This window comes from Anopheles cruzii, chromosome 3, assembly GCF_943734635.1.
Source record: "Anopheles cruzii chromosome 3, idAnoCruzAS_RS32_06, whole genome shotgun sequence".
In the NCBI taxonomy this organism is placed as follows: domain Eukaryota; kingdom Metazoa; phylum Arthropoda; class Insecta; order Diptera; family Culicidae; genus Anopheles; species Anopheles cruzii.
The window spans coordinates 67,070,408-67,088,339 of record NC_069145.1 but is presented as its reverse complement, the minus strand read 5'-3'; the positions used below and the strand labels follow the sequence as shown (position 1 = coordinate 67,088,339).

Below are 17,932 nucleotides of genomic sequence, written 5' to 3'. Positions count from 1 at the left end.
GATTCCGAGTGCAACTGTCGTCTACTTTTTCTGACACTCCTGTTCGTGCTTCGCCGGAACTAAATGAATCAGAGCTGTAAACCTTGATTAAAGGCCACCTTTTGCACTGCACACCGCACGGATGGCAGCAGACTTCCCGTTGCTGGCCCGCTGTCCGGTATCGCCATCATTCATTTTTCAAAAAATCATAATTATTATCACAGACGTGCAATACCACCAGCCCCAGCCCACCGAGAACGACAGACACCCATCGGGCACGGCACGAGTTTTCATTCGCTCGTGGCCGTCTTACAATAAACTATTTTGAAATTTCCATCACAGGCCATCCTGGCTACGGCTCGCTTTCGTCGGTCATGTGTTGTGTTCCCGTCTGCTTTCGCCTCTGACCGAATGGCTGTAGACGCCGGTAGCAAAAAACCCTCGGAGACACGACCGGAAATGAACCGAACGGTGAAGCTGAAGCTGGCGCAAAGTAGTGCTGCAAACAAAACCAGCCACACCATCCGGGTTCCCCCGCAGGGCCGAGTGCTGGCATGAAATTAAAAATTAAAACGTGCGGCTCCATCCATCTTTTTCCGTCGGCACACAGAGGCACGGGAAGGATACACACTGTTTACGTGCCTTTCGCACATCATTGCATACGAGCTTGATACAATGGGGGAGCGCAAGAGAAGCGAAGGTTTGTACCGTGCTCGGCTCGGCTTCAGTAGACAGCAAATTAGCACCGGCTGACCGCATCAGGTGATGAGCTTAAGCAGCGAATATGTATGCTCAACATACCGGGCTTACAGCACTCGTATTAACACATCTACCATTGGGATGCAGAAATGAACGAGCTACAGAACCGCCGGCGGAATATCGCAACCATTGGCCCCAAATTGCTGTATGGTACACACTAGAAAAGCGAAATGAGTAGTCGTCATACATGATGGCGGAGAGAGTGAGAAATGTTTACGGCCACTCTTGTTTATGGACACTGATTAAAATGCAACCGTAGCATCGATAGGGTCAATCTGTAAGCCATTTCGTTTTTTGTTCTGCCAGTATGTTGTCTGCATATTATGATAACGGGGAAACGTAAACGATTCGTCTCCATTATTTTAATCATGAGCCACCGGGCGTCTCCATTGCGCGTTTCGTTGGGACAAGTTCATCCTTTTCCATGTTTTCCGAACGCACAGCGTATTGGTTAAGTATTCATGACTCGCATTACAGCGACGGACTCTGCTCGAGGGTCCCAGCGTGTGCACTTCGGAGAGCAAAGTTGAATAAACACTCACCGTGCAATATTAATTTAAACAGTTGCGCGAAAAGCGAATTAAAGCGGAGCTTTAACGCTGGTCTCGTGTGACTCTGCTCAACCCACAGCTGTTTGATGCGTTCGTTTTGTCGAAAAATACAACAACGCATGCAGTTTTAGCACTAGCCTTTTATACCCTTTCTCGGTACCATCGGTTACTTGCCAATCACCGGCACTCGATCACTCGATCGTGTTGTCTGTCTGCCGACTTCAACTTCCTGCGTTTATACATCGAGTTCTGATTCCTGCCACAATTATAATATCTATGCTACAATATGTCTCCAGTAGCAGGACTTTGTCTGCCATTCGCATTACTTGCAGTCAACATAAAAATCGAAGCCAATATAGTAGCGTTCCAAGGCGTAATCCCAAACCGTCACAGAACTAGGTCACAGGCGACGAGTTGAGTTTAAGGTTGACTTCGCCGATGTCAAAGAAACACTCAGACTGGCACGCCTCGAAGCTGCATCACAAGCAATCGGTTCAATCGGAAAATCGCTGCCCCAAACACCACCCGTGTCTCTCGGCTTTAATTGAATTAAATGCATCACACAAACGGATCCATCGCCGCTGTTGCTCAACACAAAGCACACCTATGTTTTGCGAACCGATCGCATTCGATTTAAATTGAATGGTATAAAAAAATCAATTTGTTATACGAAATCAATTTACCAAAATCTCTCTGATAAAGTGGTTTTTCTAAAACTGCAACCCAATTCACCTCGAGTAAATTAAATTTCTCCACAACGTAAGGTGTACGGTAAGGGTTTCTTTCGTTAACTGCAATTTCATTATCTGTCTGGAGGGAGCTTACGCCGTCTAACGGGCAACGTTCTGACTTAACGTCCTTGAATAATTAATCAGCAAAGATCTTGCCATCACCCAGCATGGCAGGAGAATGTTCGTTGTGTTTTCTCCACCACTCTGCACCGTCCGAGAACGATTGCAACCACTTGACCTGATTATCGCAGTGTACGGACTTTCGTTAACGTGGTTGTGAATTGTCCTTCATCGAGAGTTTTGTTAACACGCTGGATAATCCTGAGTGATTTACTCGAGCCAGTCAATACGAACGGTCCCGAGCGGTGGAGAGAAACTCTCAGCATAGGAACAACTTTCGTTAACAGCATACCATCACGCGTCAATGTACTGGTTCTGCAAATTACATCCCTTTGGGACCATTGTTGGGAACGTGTAGTGGTTTTTGTTTGGCCGTTTCCCTATTTCTTCCCTCCCAATAACAAAGCACAGCGTCAATCATTCTATTTCGGCAAACCCAATTGATTCGTTTCGGTTCTCAGGAGGATTCGGTTCGGTTGGTTGCGTTTTGAATATTTCATGCCCACCCGTAGTGGGGACGCGTGATTCGCGGAAATTGCACGAACATTGCCAGTATAGATAGCGCGGAACGGGAACTGGAGCGGAAGAAAGAAGCAGCGACGCTGCAGCCTCGAAAATGGGGAGCAAAAACGGTGTTTACGTTGTCGTCCCCATTAGTGGGTCCGTTTTGCTTCTCGTCACCTGTTCGTTGGCGAACAGGAATTTAACGGCTCACCGTTACGTCGAGCAGCCCGGTCACAGCCGGTGGCCATCCGGTCGATAATCGATAATTTGTAAATTTACCGTCACCCAATGGGTAATGACAACACCAGGACAACGGTGGAGCAAGTGCCACAACAAACTGTGCCGGTGTGGTGGCTGAACCGTTACTTAGCGCTCATCGATCGACCGATGGGCGAGATAGTTACGAAACCAGCGGACTCGTGGGAACCCACTCGGGAGTTTTTATTCCAACGGGTCCAGCGGGAAACTTTGCCGAGCGAGCTTTCTGTCAGCATGAAAAATGTGGTACCCTCTTCAGTTGAAACCCCCCGCTAAGTAAGCTTTCTCTAGCCAATTAGGCAAGGCACTGGCCAACAGCCAACGCCTGATGGGCGGCTATTAATAATAATGAAGAAAGTATTAAGCAAGAGTGGCGCCACTCGACACTCGTGTCTTCGATCATCGGGACAGTAAAACAATGGGACAGGTTGATGCGAAACGCAAAGATTTGACCATCATGCTTCACTCGACGAGTTCCAAGTGTCTTAATGGTCTCCCTTTTCGCCCGAGTTACAAGCGAGTTATTTGCAGCATTCCACGCCTCACTGTTTCTGTTATTCGTGCCGCCATGCACGCTCAACGCTGACCTCGGTTGCTCGGGTGGCACTTGAAGTAAGCTGCTTAACATCCACAGAACCAGCACGGCAAACTGGCACGGCTTGACTCAAAGCACTCATTTCCATTATCTCGGGCAACTCGGGTGTTGACGGAGTGCTCGGAGCGCCGAGGGATGGACTTTGAATAAATTTTAAGTTTTCTCAACAAGGTTAATAGACCAGAACCGGCCGCGAGTCTGGGTGGCAGGAAAAATGAAAAAGTTACTACCAAACACGGAGCACATCGAACAAATGATGATGGCCGAAGCGAGGCATTAGCAGCCGCGGTAAAGAGCGAAGTGTCAATGGCAACATTAAGCCTATTATCATATTTACCACCAAACAACGGAACCTATTTGGAATTCATTAATTTTCTGGCACCCGCAAGGCACCGACCGGGAAACAAAAAGCGGCCCAGTTCGGTCACTGAGCCAGCTCAGACGCCGGACGATGGAGACGCCTGGTACCGCGTAATGTTGCCACCAGAGCATCGGCACTTCTAATTGATTATCGCTCGAATCGGCAACCTTCCGCCAACGCCGGTTTCGGTGATTTAGAGTCAATCCGGCAAACATACGCTTCGGGTCGTTCGTCTTTCAGCGTGCCGAACTGCGTCTTGCCGCCGTCGGTATCCGTGACTCCTCTTGGTCGCGAATCCAGCGGCGAGTGAGAAGTTCACCGGCGATGACTTAGGAATACATTTGCATAGGTTGCAAATCAAGCGTAATTATATGCAGACTACCGTGCCGGAACACAAGCACTGGCCGACGGCAATCGTTGATAAATCATGAATGGTGTGCATTCGAGCGGAAGAGTGCAAAGTTAATGCATTGACTTGTGCGATAGTAGACGAGTATGTGGCGAGTTTGGAGAAATTACTCCGAAGGCCCTAATTGCTTCAGGCGCATGGAAGGAAGGACCCTTTAGTATGCTAATCCACCGAAGGTCGAAGGTGATGCTGGTAAATCGTCGTTAACAAACGACTATCGTCCGTTGCCCTGCATCGCAATCTGGTATCTGTTGCTTGGCTTGCAGCAGATTCTCTTACGTCAGTCGTCCCTATTGCCGCGGCGACCAATAGTCGTTTGCCAGTAATCAATCAAGCATTTCCAGTTCCAAATCTCATCATCATCGGCCTCGCCCGCGTTGCTCCACGGCTCCAACCATCTCTGCCCACTTCTGATCGTTCCCTTGCTAATCGGATGCCTGGCTGGCGATGGTACGGGTAGCATCCGCTCGGCATCTCGCTTCAGCAACGGACAGCGCGACTATTTATGCAGTCTCATGCCAGTAACGACTTCGGCTATAAATTGTTTGCACAATTCGACCTGTGACTGAGTGTGGCCCCCGGTGGTAAATTGGTAATCTTGGTTGTCATTGTAATCTTAACTTCGCCTTTCGTCTATACCACGCTCATCCATCATCGGCGTGTGCCTGTGCCCCAACAAACTACAGGCAAGCCCAATTACTGTGCGCACATCTGGACAATTTGTTGCCATAAATCTTACATGATGAAACTGTGTGTTTCCCGGCTATAATGTGAAATTAATCCATGCACTTTCTGCTGACTTCTTCTCTTCCAGGTCCACCACACGCTACGCCGACCTGGAGAAACCGAAGAAGAAAAAGACACTCAGTTCCACGAGTTTAGTTTCGATACCAAACACGATAAAGTTAAGCATGTTAAATAGCGGTTTACTGTCACTAGGTAAGCAATCGGCAGCACAACAGCGCGTCCGACACATTTCCCATCCGTCGGTGTCCGACCAGGCACCTGTTGCAATGCTCGGTACGTGCCTAGCGCCCATTGTCGACGTAATGCCCAGGCAGCTTAACCACTCACTTTGTCCAGTTTTCTCCTGAAACTCACTGCACCCGACAAGTGCAGTAAGCTGCCGATGAACTGCCCTAAGCCAACTCCACGCTTTTTATCCGCGGGGTCTCCTCTTCAGAAGTGCACCGACTTTTCTGTTGCAACTCAATTAATATCCGCTCTGCATCCACATCACGTCAAACTCCCATGAAGCCCCGAGGATCCTCGGGGTCGGAGACATTCCGCGAATTCTGCGTCTCAGAAATCGCAACACGGCACTCAGCCACGCCGTCGGGGCACTAGCAGCGACGAAGGTGGAAATGTGTCGGAAAGCGGGGAAAAACTGTCTTGCACCCTGACGGGCGTGCAGCGTTTACTAATTTAATTTTTTCTCCCCACTCACTGCATTCTTTTATTATTTATAGATAAAGTTAAACTGTCAGCGCGAGGTAAGTGCATTCCGGGGGCCCCCCCACCTGGAACTCCAGCAACTGTCTTGGGCAGAGTTTCTTAATTTTGTCCCCTAGTGACAGGGCGTAGTGTAGGGAAAAGGGTCCCGAAACTGAGCTCATTCAGGCGAACGCCGGCGTGTCAGTAACCGGCGTCGCCAGAATGTGGGTCACAGACTCAGTGACTGAGTTCGGTGGGAAATAATTAAGCAGCACGCTGCGTGATGCGCCTAACCCGCTTCCCCGTTGCGTCGTTGCAGATGAGAAAAACCCGCTGTCGCAGACGATGCCAGACAAACCGACTGAACTGCGACACTTTGCCAAGCTGTGCGAGCAGCGGCGGAAGTTCCCGATACTCTACAAGCTCGAATTCCAGACGGCTGTGAAGGTTGAAACCAATTCGTGCAAGCACGCACTACGCAAAGCCAATGCACTCAAGAACCAGAATCCCAAATGCATTCCATACGATTACAATAGGGTCGTTTTAGAAAAGTACGATAACACACCGGACTCGGACTATGTCAATGCGTCGTATGTCGATGTAAGTGGTGCGCGTCGACAATCGAGCCAATCGGTTTTCTTACGCCTTGACACTGCATTTCTTGCCTTTCTCCCGCCTTTCCGAACAGAGTTTACTCAAACCAAATGCGTATATCGTAACGCAGGGACCAACGGAGGACACGGTGCTAGATTTTTGGAGGATGGTTTGGCAAGAGAACTGTAGCTGTATTGTGATGCTCACCAAGACGTTCGACTTTACCAAGGTAAGTGCTCGAAATTCTACAGTAACTCTCGACTAAAGCCAGCGCGCACCGTCTTCAAACCATGTTATTGGCCGGCCGGCGGCGAACGGTCAACCAATTGATTCGATAAATTTCCACACCATTTCTTCGCCGTTTTATGAGTCGACAGATCGGCACAGCCAAAGCGGCACAGCCATCATTTGAGCGAAACGCACCCGGAAACGTCGGTTCGCCAGGCGTCCGGGCTCCACATTTCGGCCGAAAGTCCGCAAAACGATTTGTGATTTAAACGAATGGTGCCCGCAGTGCAAGTTTGCCCAAAATTTGCTTCCTCTCGCCGAATCGATTCATGTGCCTCTTGTGTTGCCTTGTTGGAGCTCCAATTTCTTGGAACATGTTTCATTTTTCTGGCATTCCACTAGCTTGGGTTGCGCTTCTTCGTCGGATCATGCGGCCCCACGTGCGGATGGGATGGGCTCTACCTATTTCCGCGAATATCATCCTCTGCATTATGCCGTGCGACGGTGTGTATGTGAGCTATGTGTCCTTAAAGCTGCTGTACGAATCACAAGAAAACTGTTTGCCTCGCAGAATTGCTGATCGATCGGTCGGTGCTTAGTATTTTCGAGGAAACTCTAGAACGCTTCCAAACGACCGCGAATTCACCAACGGGCACTAGTTAAACATAAAAGGAACGGTTTACTGAATGCACTCGGCCCATAAGCCCTTGTTGAATGGCTCTCTTAACCTCCACCGCCCGTCGGATCAGATTTCCGCGTAATGGAATTGTTGTGTAAAGTAATGTATTCGGCGCCTAATTGCACACTAAAGCCTGTGCCATTTTCTATCGATCGGTTAGTGATTATGTTTCCGTTAATGCGCCCATCAGCATGTTGCTCCTGGCGGGCCCGCGCCCGCCCCGGGCAGCCCATTTAATTGTTGGTCGGTAACAAGTGTGCTGGCTTTTATTTGCCCATAAAAACGCCATTTGCCTAGGGCCAAACGGAGGCCAAGCGTTTCTGTGCATCGGTGCGCCCCGTAACGATAGAAAATTAAATGAAAACACAATCCAACCTGAACCGGAACGCGAGGCAACGGAGAAACAGAGAAGAAGCCCTGCCACAGAAGAATTGCAGCCAAAGTTAGCTTGCTACACCGCACCGGTTTTCCGAATGTCCCACTAGAAATACAGCTCTGGTTCTGGCAAAACTTTCCATTCAATTTCCATTAAATCCGCCATAACTCAGCCATGGCCACGGTGTTGCTTCCGCTGTGAGCACCGATCCTTCGCAGTGCCGTGTTGTCTTGCTTCCGGTTAAAAATGTGACGCTTCTTCCCTTCGTTTGCCCATCTTTTTTACACTGGTTTCTGTTCTCTCCCGGGTTTAACCTACTTCGCGTTCCGTTATGCTGAAAGTTTCCCGGTTTGTCTGGTCCTGATTTGTTCCTTTTTCTGCCCCGAGCATTAGTTGCAGGAACGCATGAGAGTTTGATTACCTGTATCAGAACTTTTTCGCTCCCTTCATCATCATCATCGTCGTCATCATTGCCCATCGGTATATCATCGTACTTTTCCACAACTTTGTACGCTGCATGCCACGACACTGGCTTCCCCCAACGTTTTTCTTCGCACTGCCGGGCATTAGAGGGGACTCCCGAAAGCAGCGGGAAAACCAATGCAAGGAGTTTAATGTGTTTTTTTGTGCCGCGCTCCATCCTAACGGCGGTCATTACGATCGCCATCATCATCGTTATAATCAATGTTTCAACTTGTTTTGTTTCGTTTCCTGTGCACGGTGTGTGGAAGTACACTGCGCACGCGAATCGTGCATTTAACGGGCGCGGTGTGTCAAGTGAGAAAGAAATCGTTACAGAGTCGTGTGGTCGTTGCCAGGAGGCTCCTCTTAGCACAACGCTAGACCCCCATAACCGTAACCGCAAGAGCGCCGCCTCGGGGAAACAATTTTGTCCGATCGCGGGATAATAAATTGGAAACTTTTCGGTCACGGCGATTCGGGTCGAAATATCGTTGGTCCTCCGTTGGTACGGTGCATAAATTTTCACGACACTTCCCCCCGGTTTTATCCGTGTGTCACGCTTAGCTGTGGAATTAAACAAGCTTCGGGCGGGACATCGGGCTTGTGGCGCAGGTGTTAGATCGATGGCGTTGACAAAGTTGGACGATCATAGGGCTACCAAATTAAAAATGACACCTGACCGTGCTAATGCTATCTTTTCCCACCACCCTCTATTGCAGGTTATGTGCGTTCAGTACTGGCCACCGAACAAGGAGAAGGAGGAAATCTACGGTGACATGCACATCACGATACAGTCGGAGGAGGAGCTGGCCAATTTCCACATACGGACGTTTAGGCTGTTTAAACTCAACAAAGACAATGTAAGCCATCGGTCCACTTTCTTTCAAACATGGCGGAGCACCGCAGGCGCAATCCGAACGCCCCACGGCTGACGTGTAGCAGAAGCTCGAGAAGCGCTGGTTTCCGGACGCGCCACGTGTGCGGTTCTCGGTCGCCACGCCCGTTAGAAGATGGCAAAATATGTTTTATTCCGTCCGGCCGGCGGTGGGACCGTTACTGAATTGCTGGTGGCAATAATGGCGACATCATTTCGCAACGCTTTGGTAGCCGCGGCCGGGGCCCATTATTATGTCTCCTGTGGACCCCACATGTTGTCGTTCCGTTGGTCGCCGGTGTGCTGTGGCGGATGTACTTTGTTCCTTTTTGGGTTCCATTTTTCTTCCATCCGGTTGCACCGGGATGTTGAGTCTTTCGCAGTTCTTTCGTCTAACGGTGCCGGCCGTTGTGGAAACGGCAGCGGGTCCACGGCGGCACGCCCAGGACATGTGCAGGCCACATGCGTGCACATGTGCGCTACAACCCACGATCCGTCCGGGAGTCTTCCAACCACCGGTGCGGTGGACACATTTTATTTTACACGTTTCGCTCATTAACCGTGAGATGAATGGGGTAATTACACTAAGCAATGTTTACATTTTACAACCCCCTTTTTACTGGTCCGCGGTGCCCGGACCCGGAGCCATTCGCGGTTCAACGGAAAGTATGTTGCCTTTTTAGTTTTATTTCGCGCCCGTCCAACGATGTTTCGTAGTGATGCCCGCATAACTATGGTCGACCGCCGGTTGGCGGGTGGCGCTTCACTATTTCAAAGCTCTCGTTTTCGCGCTTCATTTCTTGTTTTTTTTCCGTTCGTACCTTTTTCTCCACAGGTAGTGGCCGAGGAGCGATTTTTACTACAGTTCCACTACACCGAATGGCATTCACACACCTGCCCTTTTTCCAATGCAATTCTCGAGTTCCGCCGGCGGGTCAGGTCCGTGGTGGGGACAATCATCAAAGCGAACAGCCGGATCGGCCCGATGCTGGTGCACTGCAAGTAAGTAGACCGCCGGAGGTCCTCCGGTCGGAGTCGCAAAGTTTCTTTCTCACATTTGTCACGGTGTTGAACAAAAAAAAAGCAATTCAAGTAGATGAAGCTTACGTATTTTAATGTTTTGCTTTTTATTATCGTAACGTTCGCCCTCCAGCGATGGCGGCGGTCGAACCGGGGTGTACTTGGCCATCGACGCCAACATGGAGCTGGCGGAGGAGGAGGACTCGTTTCACGTGTTCGGCTATCTGAAGAAGCTGCGCCAGTCTAGGAAAGGCCTTATTGAAAATGTGGTAAGCATCATCGGCACCGGGACTTCCGGCGAGACACGGGCTCCACGAACGGGGCACAGTTTTTAATATGCAAATGGAATCGATCGAACCACCGTCGGGTGTAGGATTTCCGCAAATATAAACCTCTTCCTGTTGGCCTTCCTGTGGAGGTTGACTGTCGCACCCCGACTGACTTCTGGCATTTATGCAGCTGCAGAGTGGTTTAAAATATTCCATTCATTATCCTTCCGTCTGCTCTCACCACCGTCGATCGGCCAGCAATTAAATTACCAGCAGCGATGGCGATGGCACGCTAATCTATTTTCCGAATGGCTTCACCCCCTGGCAGTCGGTCGGTGATGGTCTGTGGCCCTTCTTTCCCGATGCACCGTCCATCCGTTTCCATAAATGACATTTTTTACGCGCCTTTAATTCGGTGTCACCGATTCCAAGCGCGAGCGTTGGCAATATTGAAAAAGCACAACCCTTATTGGTTACAAAACGGTACCTTACTGTTTAGTTTGGTTAGATACCACACAGACCTTAAATTAAAGGCAGTTTCAACGTCTTTAAGCAGCCCTCTTATGCCCCTTGAGCAGCCGCTGTAGAAGTACGGAACAATTGCCCAATATTGCTTACGGGTCGCGTTAGGCACAAAGTCGGCCTCGCCGGCATTTCCGAGAGCTACTCTTGAAAGGGCTTTCACCGGGGCCTCGTTTTCCGGTTGCCAGCCACCAGCAAGTGGAGGAGTGGTTCCATTTCCATTTCCCCTCCAGTGCCACACGCCGCTTATCTGGGCGGTCCGCGATTATCCTTTCGAGAGTCGAAATTAATTTATGCAGATCTAAACACTTCCTAAAATGGTTCTTATCTTACCGTGCGGTCGCCGGTTCCGCTCTCTGTATCTGACCCTGCCCCACAGGACCAATACAAGTTCGTATACGACACGCTGGAGGAATTCATTATCTGCGGCAATTCGTGGTTTCCGGTGACGGAGCTGTCGCAGCGGCTGAAGGAGAAGAGCCTCAAAGATCCGGTCACCAAGATGAACTCCTATCAGCGGGAGTACGCCCAGATCTGCAAGCAGACGCCCCGCTTCACCATCGGCGACTGTGCCGGAGGCCACCGCGGCGACAATCGGGAGAAAAACCGCGACGTCCTCTGTGTACCACGTAAGTTGCGAAGCGGGCGCACTTACAGCACTCCAAGTCAAGTCTAAGGACCTCCAAGTTGATACTCGTCCAAAAAAACGCACACACACACCAGGGGCTGCTTCCTTGAATACTACAAAACGGGACAACGGAATTGAAGTTGGCGAAAAAGCGATCCTAAATTCAATTACGAACAATGTCGCTAATATGATGGCGGCCATACTACTGCTAATGATTCCCTCTCTTTCTCTCGCTCTCTCTCGTTGCCGCTGACTCCACGAATGGCGCCTATAACACGTGGGGCCGTATGCAAAAAACCAACCGACCGAACGCCCCGACAGCTGACAACTTCCGTCCTTACCTTAGCTCGTTTCAGGGAAATTCATTTACCGACTACATTAACGCCGTGTTCGTCGACGTAAGTACCTTGGCCAGAGGTGACGGGCCTTGTTTAAAGTCGACTATTATATGCTTTCTGGCAACGTCCGTCTCTCCCGTCCGGTACACAGGGGTACACGAAGCCACGGGAGTACATCGTCACGGAATGGCCGCTCCAGAAGACGTGCGGTGAGTTCTGGTCGCTCGTTTACGATCACGAGTGTTCCGCCGTCGTCGTGCTCTGCCAGCCCCCACTCAACTCGGTAAGTTCACGGCAATGACAGCCACACCGGAATGGCTTCGCATCACTGTCACTGTCTTCTCTCAGCAACAATATCCTGCCTTCTGGCCCGAGGGTCGCCACTCGAAAAAGTACGGACCGGTGTTCACCATCGATCACATCTCGCACCAGCACTATTCCAACATCAAGTCGTGGATCTTCCGCATCAACAAGAAGGTCATCTCGCTGACGGAGCTGATGGCGGGCGTTAAGGCACCCCCGAGAACGGTGCAGGTCTTTCAGCTCACCTGCTGGCCTATGGGACACAAGGTACGCGCCGAAGGACCCAGCTTTCACCTGACCCGGCATGCCAGAACCACTCGCTCATCTCGCTTACCCACTTGCCTCGTTGCAGGTGCCGACGTCCACGAACTCGCTCGTAGAGCTGATGAATATGGTCGAGCGGTGGAGACAGAAAACTGACTACGGTCCCGTCGGCGTGGTGTCACCGTACGTATCAACTTTCGCCCGGTTCCCCCGCAAACCTGACACCACACCCTCGAATGGCTTTAGCTGAGGGTTTATTGGGTTTAATTAAAACCTTTCGTTCTTTTAAACCCATTTCCACTCGTCCATTTCCGTTTGGAGCCTTTTTTCGGGCGGTTGCCTTTTGTCAGTCCAATCCGGCTGTGGGTCTACTTTGTGGGGCTGTTTCACAAATGAAATTGAAATCGATCACCAGCGAACCCCCCGTTTCATCATTTGTGTCACATTGGCCGAACGTGATTCTTACCCTCGTAATTCCTCGTACTCGACCGACTAATTGAGTGGTCGGTATGCCGTACTTTGGTAATGGATCCGGGTGAAAACGGAAATAATTTAATTACGAACCGTTGTGCCTCGTTTTTATTTTTCTCCCGGCACGGAAGGATATTATATTAACTGAAACATAAACACGCTTAACTGCACTGCCACGGCCACCGGAAGCTCTGCACTACTGTGAACAAAAACACCGAGACTTTGGGAGTAATTGCAAAAATATTTAGAGATCAGCCTAAAATGTTCGTTGTTTGAAACGCCTTCGTCGATGCGGCTCTGTCGACTTAAACATTAATCGATCGATCTCATGAATCGAATCGATCTGCATGAAAATGCAGATTTTCCCATTGTTTAGGCAGAAATAGTCTTTCAAATAGAGATATCTAATTGGCACCTTTCCAGCGCTAAATCTTCGATTTCGATCAGAAAAGATTTTGTGTTACATTCTCAAGGCTTTGTGTGGTTTTGGCAATTTTGGTGCCCCTAGAAACACCAGTGCAATCCAGTACCTTCCGTTATTTTTTGTACACTGTAGTAAGGTCGTCGATTCGGATTCGGTTAAACCACTAAAGAGATGAGCTTTAATATTTGAAGTAAACAGACGAACATAAACGAAATTCGTTCTCTGCTTTCCAGCGATGGACGTAGCCGGGCGGGCGTGTACTGTGCTGCCAATGCCTGTATCGAGCAGGTGATCCAACACGGAGAGGTGGACGTGTTCCAGGCCGTCAAAACCGTGCGACGACACAGACCGCAACTCGTGGACAATATGGTACGTTGGAGATGGAGCACCGCGGTGCGAAGCATACTTGTTGACTTCCTTCCTTTACCCACAGACTGAATACAAATACTGCTACGACCTGGTGCTCCACTACGTGTTGCACTACCTCAATAAAGATTTGAAGGAAAAGAAGTGAGAAAGCGATTTACACGATGATCTGTGGTAAGTAGTAACAAGCGCCGGCGATCCACGGTTCCAATCGGAGTTACCCGACGGTATCGTTTGCATTGCAGGTTTATCGAATTTGGACGAGGGAAAAGCATCCCGCTTACGCCCGAGTACTCAAATTCCGAACTCTCCAAAGAACTATCGAACGCAGGTCGTGTAATCGTGGAAAAGAGCATTAGAAAACTGCAAAAGGGAGAGTCCTACGAGCACTGTCAATCGTTTGACGACAAGAAGTTTGTAATCGACAAGAACGGTCGCATCTGCGAGCGCAAGAAGAAGGGCCGCCTGTACAGCCTCGGTGGCAACGATCCCCCGAAGCGGTGCACCCGGGGCCGGCTGGACCGCCTCAAGACGGTCGGCACCTTCGACATCACGAACGAAATCTCGCGCCTCAGCCAGAAGACGATGAACCTGAACGAGCGCATCATCAGCACGCAGCTGTTTGCGCAGACGATCGACGAAACGGCCACCACAACCACGTCGGTCGGGAGCAGCGTGGGCTTGAGCGTCGGGTTTGCGCCGTTCGTAGCGGCGGCCACGGTCGGACTTGCCAGCACCAGCAGCAGCGCCATCGGGACGGCGGCCATACCGGCCATCGAATCGGTGGACGCTGCCGTCGCGGGGCCATCCTCGTCGAAGCTGGTCAAGCAAAGTACCGAAATCATACCGTTCGCTTCGCCCCATCGCCTCCACCCGAACAGTCCAGTACCTCCAGTACCGACGCACCTCGTGGCGTCCCCAAAAAGCACCAGCAAAACGACCGGCAAAAGCCGCAGCCTCAGCACGGGCTCCTACATCACGAAGGACTCCAGTGCGCACTCGAGCACGGAACGGCTCACCAAGTCCAACAGCAACACGGAGGTGCACTGGGTTAACCATGGGCCCCCGGCGCCGGGCCCGAGCGTGATGGCGCAGAACAAATCCCTCGAGGAGGGCCGCTCGATGATCTCGGCCTCGAAGGCATCGCCACCGGTCCGGAAGCCAATACTGCGAAAGTCGAAGAAAATCGTACGCACCGACTCGGAGTTCCTGCAGGGCAACATCTACGAGAAGGAGTCGAGCGTCTCGAGCTCCCAGTACACGCCGACCCGTGACCGGCGGCGGGAGCAGTTTGCCGACTACCGGAGCAGCAACCCGTCGTCCGAGACGCACAAGTCGACGGACGAAAGCTCTAAGAACATGTCCACCGACGAGATCGACACCGTGTTCTCGGACACGATGGACCTGGAGCAGCTGGAGCAGGACTACCGGATGCACCTGAAGAACAACCTGCAGCGCGAATACAAGAGCGACAGCGACACGCTCGACGAGGTTGGCAAGAAGCGGGCTCCGGACTATAACGCGTGGAAGAACCAGAGCTACGAGAACACGTTCGATGGCTATGCGAAGGAAACGGCCGAGCAGGCTGCCAGCGAGCGAACCAAGGAGTGCGGGCCAAGTGATCGGGCGGAATCCGGTTCGGTCGGTGGCTCCAAGAAAGATCGGCCGACGGACCTAGAGCTGGGCTCAGCGTCCGACGGTGGCTGCAAGTCGTCCACATCCACCACGGCCGACGGTCCGTTTGGGCATCTGTTCGAGAAGAATCTCGGACGCTTCAAGCGCATGAACAAACTGCTCCGGTGCAAACGCTTCAGCACGTCCGCCCTGTACGAGAGGAAGTCGACGGCGACCGGCGCCGGTGGTAACGGAACCGCAACCAGCGAAAAGCCCAAGTTTACGTCACCGACGAAAAGTACCCCCAACGCCACCCGGTCGCCCGAGAAATCGATCCTCTCGCAGTCGAAGGTGTCCATTAGCTCGTCCAAGTCGTCCCTGTTCGGGACGAAGAAACCCGGCTCGGGGTTCACCTTCAAGGGCAAGAAGTTTCTCTTCACCGGCAAAAGCTCGCCCAACAAGTCAAAGTCCAACAGCGAGATCAGCTACTACCGGACCAAGTCAACGAAGAACACCAAAAAGGGCTCACTGAAGAACAACAGCACCGCTTGTTTGAACCTCGAAACGACCTGCACCTCACCACTGTCCGAGGCGTTCTACAACACGACCGGTAGCGTCCGGCTGAGCGCGATGGAGCTGTACGAGAAGTTCTGCTCGCAGGACTTCAGCGGTCTGTACAAGCACGAAACGGTTCGGACCGACACCGACGGTAGTGGGACCGATTCAAGCCACTACGATGGCTCCGGGCGGCAGCTCGGCGCGATCCGCAAGTACCGGCGGCGCAACTTCAAGCTGCTCCGGCAGAAGAGCGAACCGAAGTTCTCCTTTCGCACCGACACCCTGTACGAGGACAGCTACGACGGGGTGTGCTACCACGACGAGAAAGACGAAGAGGGCGAGTACGGCGCCGAGGAGTACAACCAGTTCCTGTACGACGAGCAGTACTACGAGGAGGACCTGGAACACTTCAGCATCGATCACCTGTATTACCAGCGCAACGGGCTCGTGGCGCTCCCGGACGGGACCTACGTCCAGCGGTACGACGAACCCGACGATGGCGACGAGGAACTAGAAGAGGAGGAATGTGAGGAAGAGGGGGATGAGGAGGAGGAACTGGAAGAGGAAGAGCTTGGGGAAGAAGTTCTGGAATCGGACGAATCTGGAGCAGGATCGGAAGAAAATCAAGAGAATCTGGAAGAAGATCGCAACGAGCAGATTGAGCGAAGGAGACTGAACCGACTGCAGCTGCTACCGCCGCCACCGATCATCGAGTGTGTCCCGTCCATGGACTCGGACTGTGACGAGATCTACCTGATGCCGCAGAACGACTCCACCAGTAGGCAGCTCATCATACAGGACTTCCTGTTCCACCACAGCAACAACGAGTTTGACGGCGCCATCAGCGGCGACGACTACGACATTGCCGAGGTAGACGAGGAGAAGGAGCAGCGGGAGGCATCGGAGGAGGACTATGGGCTCGATCGGTATGCGGCACCGGACAAGGAAACGCTGACGATTTACAAAATCTGCTCCAAGGAGAGCATCCTCGAGTCCATCCGGGGTAGTGCGGGCACGCCGGAAGCGGCTTCCGTCTCGATGCCGCACAGTGTGTCGATGGAGCAGTACGTGCTGCGTTCCGATTGTGTGACAACGCTCGAGCGAACCGCTTCGCTGGATCTGTTGAGCAACTCCAGCGGCACCCAGAACAAGTCCACGCTGACGGACTACGCGTTCGACACGGTGCGGAACATCAACCTGGACAGCTGCAGCACCTCGCGGTTGAGTCTTTCGCTCAAGAGCGAAATCTTCGAAGAAGCCACCAACGGAAGCCCCGGACAGGTTCCGGAGTCCGCTGCGATCGACCAAGCCTCGTTGTCCGGCGGCGGCACGCTGGAAGCACCCGAAGCGAGCTCCGAAGTTCCGCGAATCCGAACGAGTTGGAACATCGAAGACTTTACCCTCACGCCCGAGGAATCGTTCTCCGACGAGCAGCTACCTTTGGATGGACCCCTAGCCAACCGAGCGCCAGCTTGCTGCTCCACCACCAGCCCGACTGGGCTGTCGCCACCAGAGGGCGCACACAGGGCCAGCGGTGATGAGATCGAGAATGAGAACCACGCCACCAACGAACAGTACACGATCGTGGATCTGGACGAGGAGCCCTACCTGCTGGACCCTACAATCTCCGAGTTCACGTCGGAGATCACGAAGGAGTTTGATCTGCTGTTTTCTCGCGCCGAAACCGAATCGCTGGCTGCCGCCGCCGCCGCTGCCGCTACCACGCCGACAGCCGTGGATGCGCTTCCGGTGGCGGCCGACGGGCTCGGCGACGTGCTGAAGCTACTGAGCGATCTGCCGACGCGCTACTCGATGCAGATGCTCGAGCACATCAACCTCGACGTGGACGAAATTCGTGTACCGTGCCGCGACGATGAAGACGATGGACTTGACGACCGACCCACCCAGGAAGCGGTGGCCGACCACCACGACCACCAGCCACCACCGCAACCACCACTAGCCCCCTCGAATCCATCCAGAGCTCCTCAACCTCAGCCAGTTAGTGCCAAACCGCGGACGCTCCAGCCGAGCGGCAGCGGACGATCGTCCGGCAAGGCGAAGGGGAGCGGCCGATCGTCCGGCAGGCCGAGGACGACCGGCACCACCCCGACCGCGCAGGAAGCTCCCGGCCCGGTGGCCACCCCTGCGCCGGCCGCTGCGACCACCAGCGACCGGCTGGCGAAAGCACGCAGCCAATCGTTGGGTAACTTGAGAAACAAAACCAAATGTTTTCCATTATAG

General features: G+C 52.3%; 2 protein-coding genes across 2 annotated transcripts; both read left to right on the top strand.

The window, feature by feature from the left end:
- Positions 1 to 390: 390 nt before the first annotated feature.
- On the top strand, positions 391 to 13,667 carry LOC128270829 (receptor-type tyrosine-protein phosphatase kappa). The gene is made up of 16 exons (XM_053008251.1): positions 391 to 472; positions 826 to 883; positions 5,082 to 5,206; positions 5,737 to 5,760; positions 6,021 to 6,301; positions 6,390 to 6,524; positions 8,760 to 8,900; positions 9,750 to 9,916; positions 10,068 to 10,203; positions 11,105 to 11,354; positions 11,675 to 11,751; positions 11,843 to 11,974; positions 12,040 to 12,261; positions 12,347 to 12,441; positions 13,387 to 13,522; positions 13,587 to 13,667. Exons 1-16 carry the CDS (start codon positions 391 to 393, stop codon positions 13,665 to 13,667), a joined length of 2,142 nt encoding a protein of 713 aa, XP_052864211.1.
- A 437-nt stretch (positions 13,668 to 14,104) lies between these two features.
- On the top strand, positions 14,105 to 17,932 carry LOC128273991 (uncharacterized). The gene has a single exon (XM_053012072.1). The coding sequence runs from the start codon at positions 14,105 to 14,107 to the stop codon at positions 17,930 to 17,932; it is 3,828 nt and encodes a 1,275-aa protein (XP_052868032.1).

Bases quoted from the DNA above. Each gene is read 5' to 3' on its own strand.
- LOC128273991 (XM_053012072.1), top strand. From the start codon at position 14,105: ATGAACCTGAACGAGCGCATCATCAGCACGCAGCTGTTTGCGCAGACG.
- LOC128270829 (XM_053008251.1), top strand. From the start codon at position 391: ATGGCTGTAGACGCCGGTAGCAAAAAACCCTCGGAGACACGACCGGAA. The intron at 9,917-10,067 runs GTAAGTAGACCG...TTCGCCCTCCAG, and splicing joins CCGATGCTGGTGCACTGCAA to CGATGGCGGCGGTCGAACCG. The intron at 12,442-13,386 runs GTACGTATCAAC...TCTGCTTTCCAG, and splicing joins CCCGTCGGCGTGGTGTCACC to CGATGGACGTAGCCGGGCGG.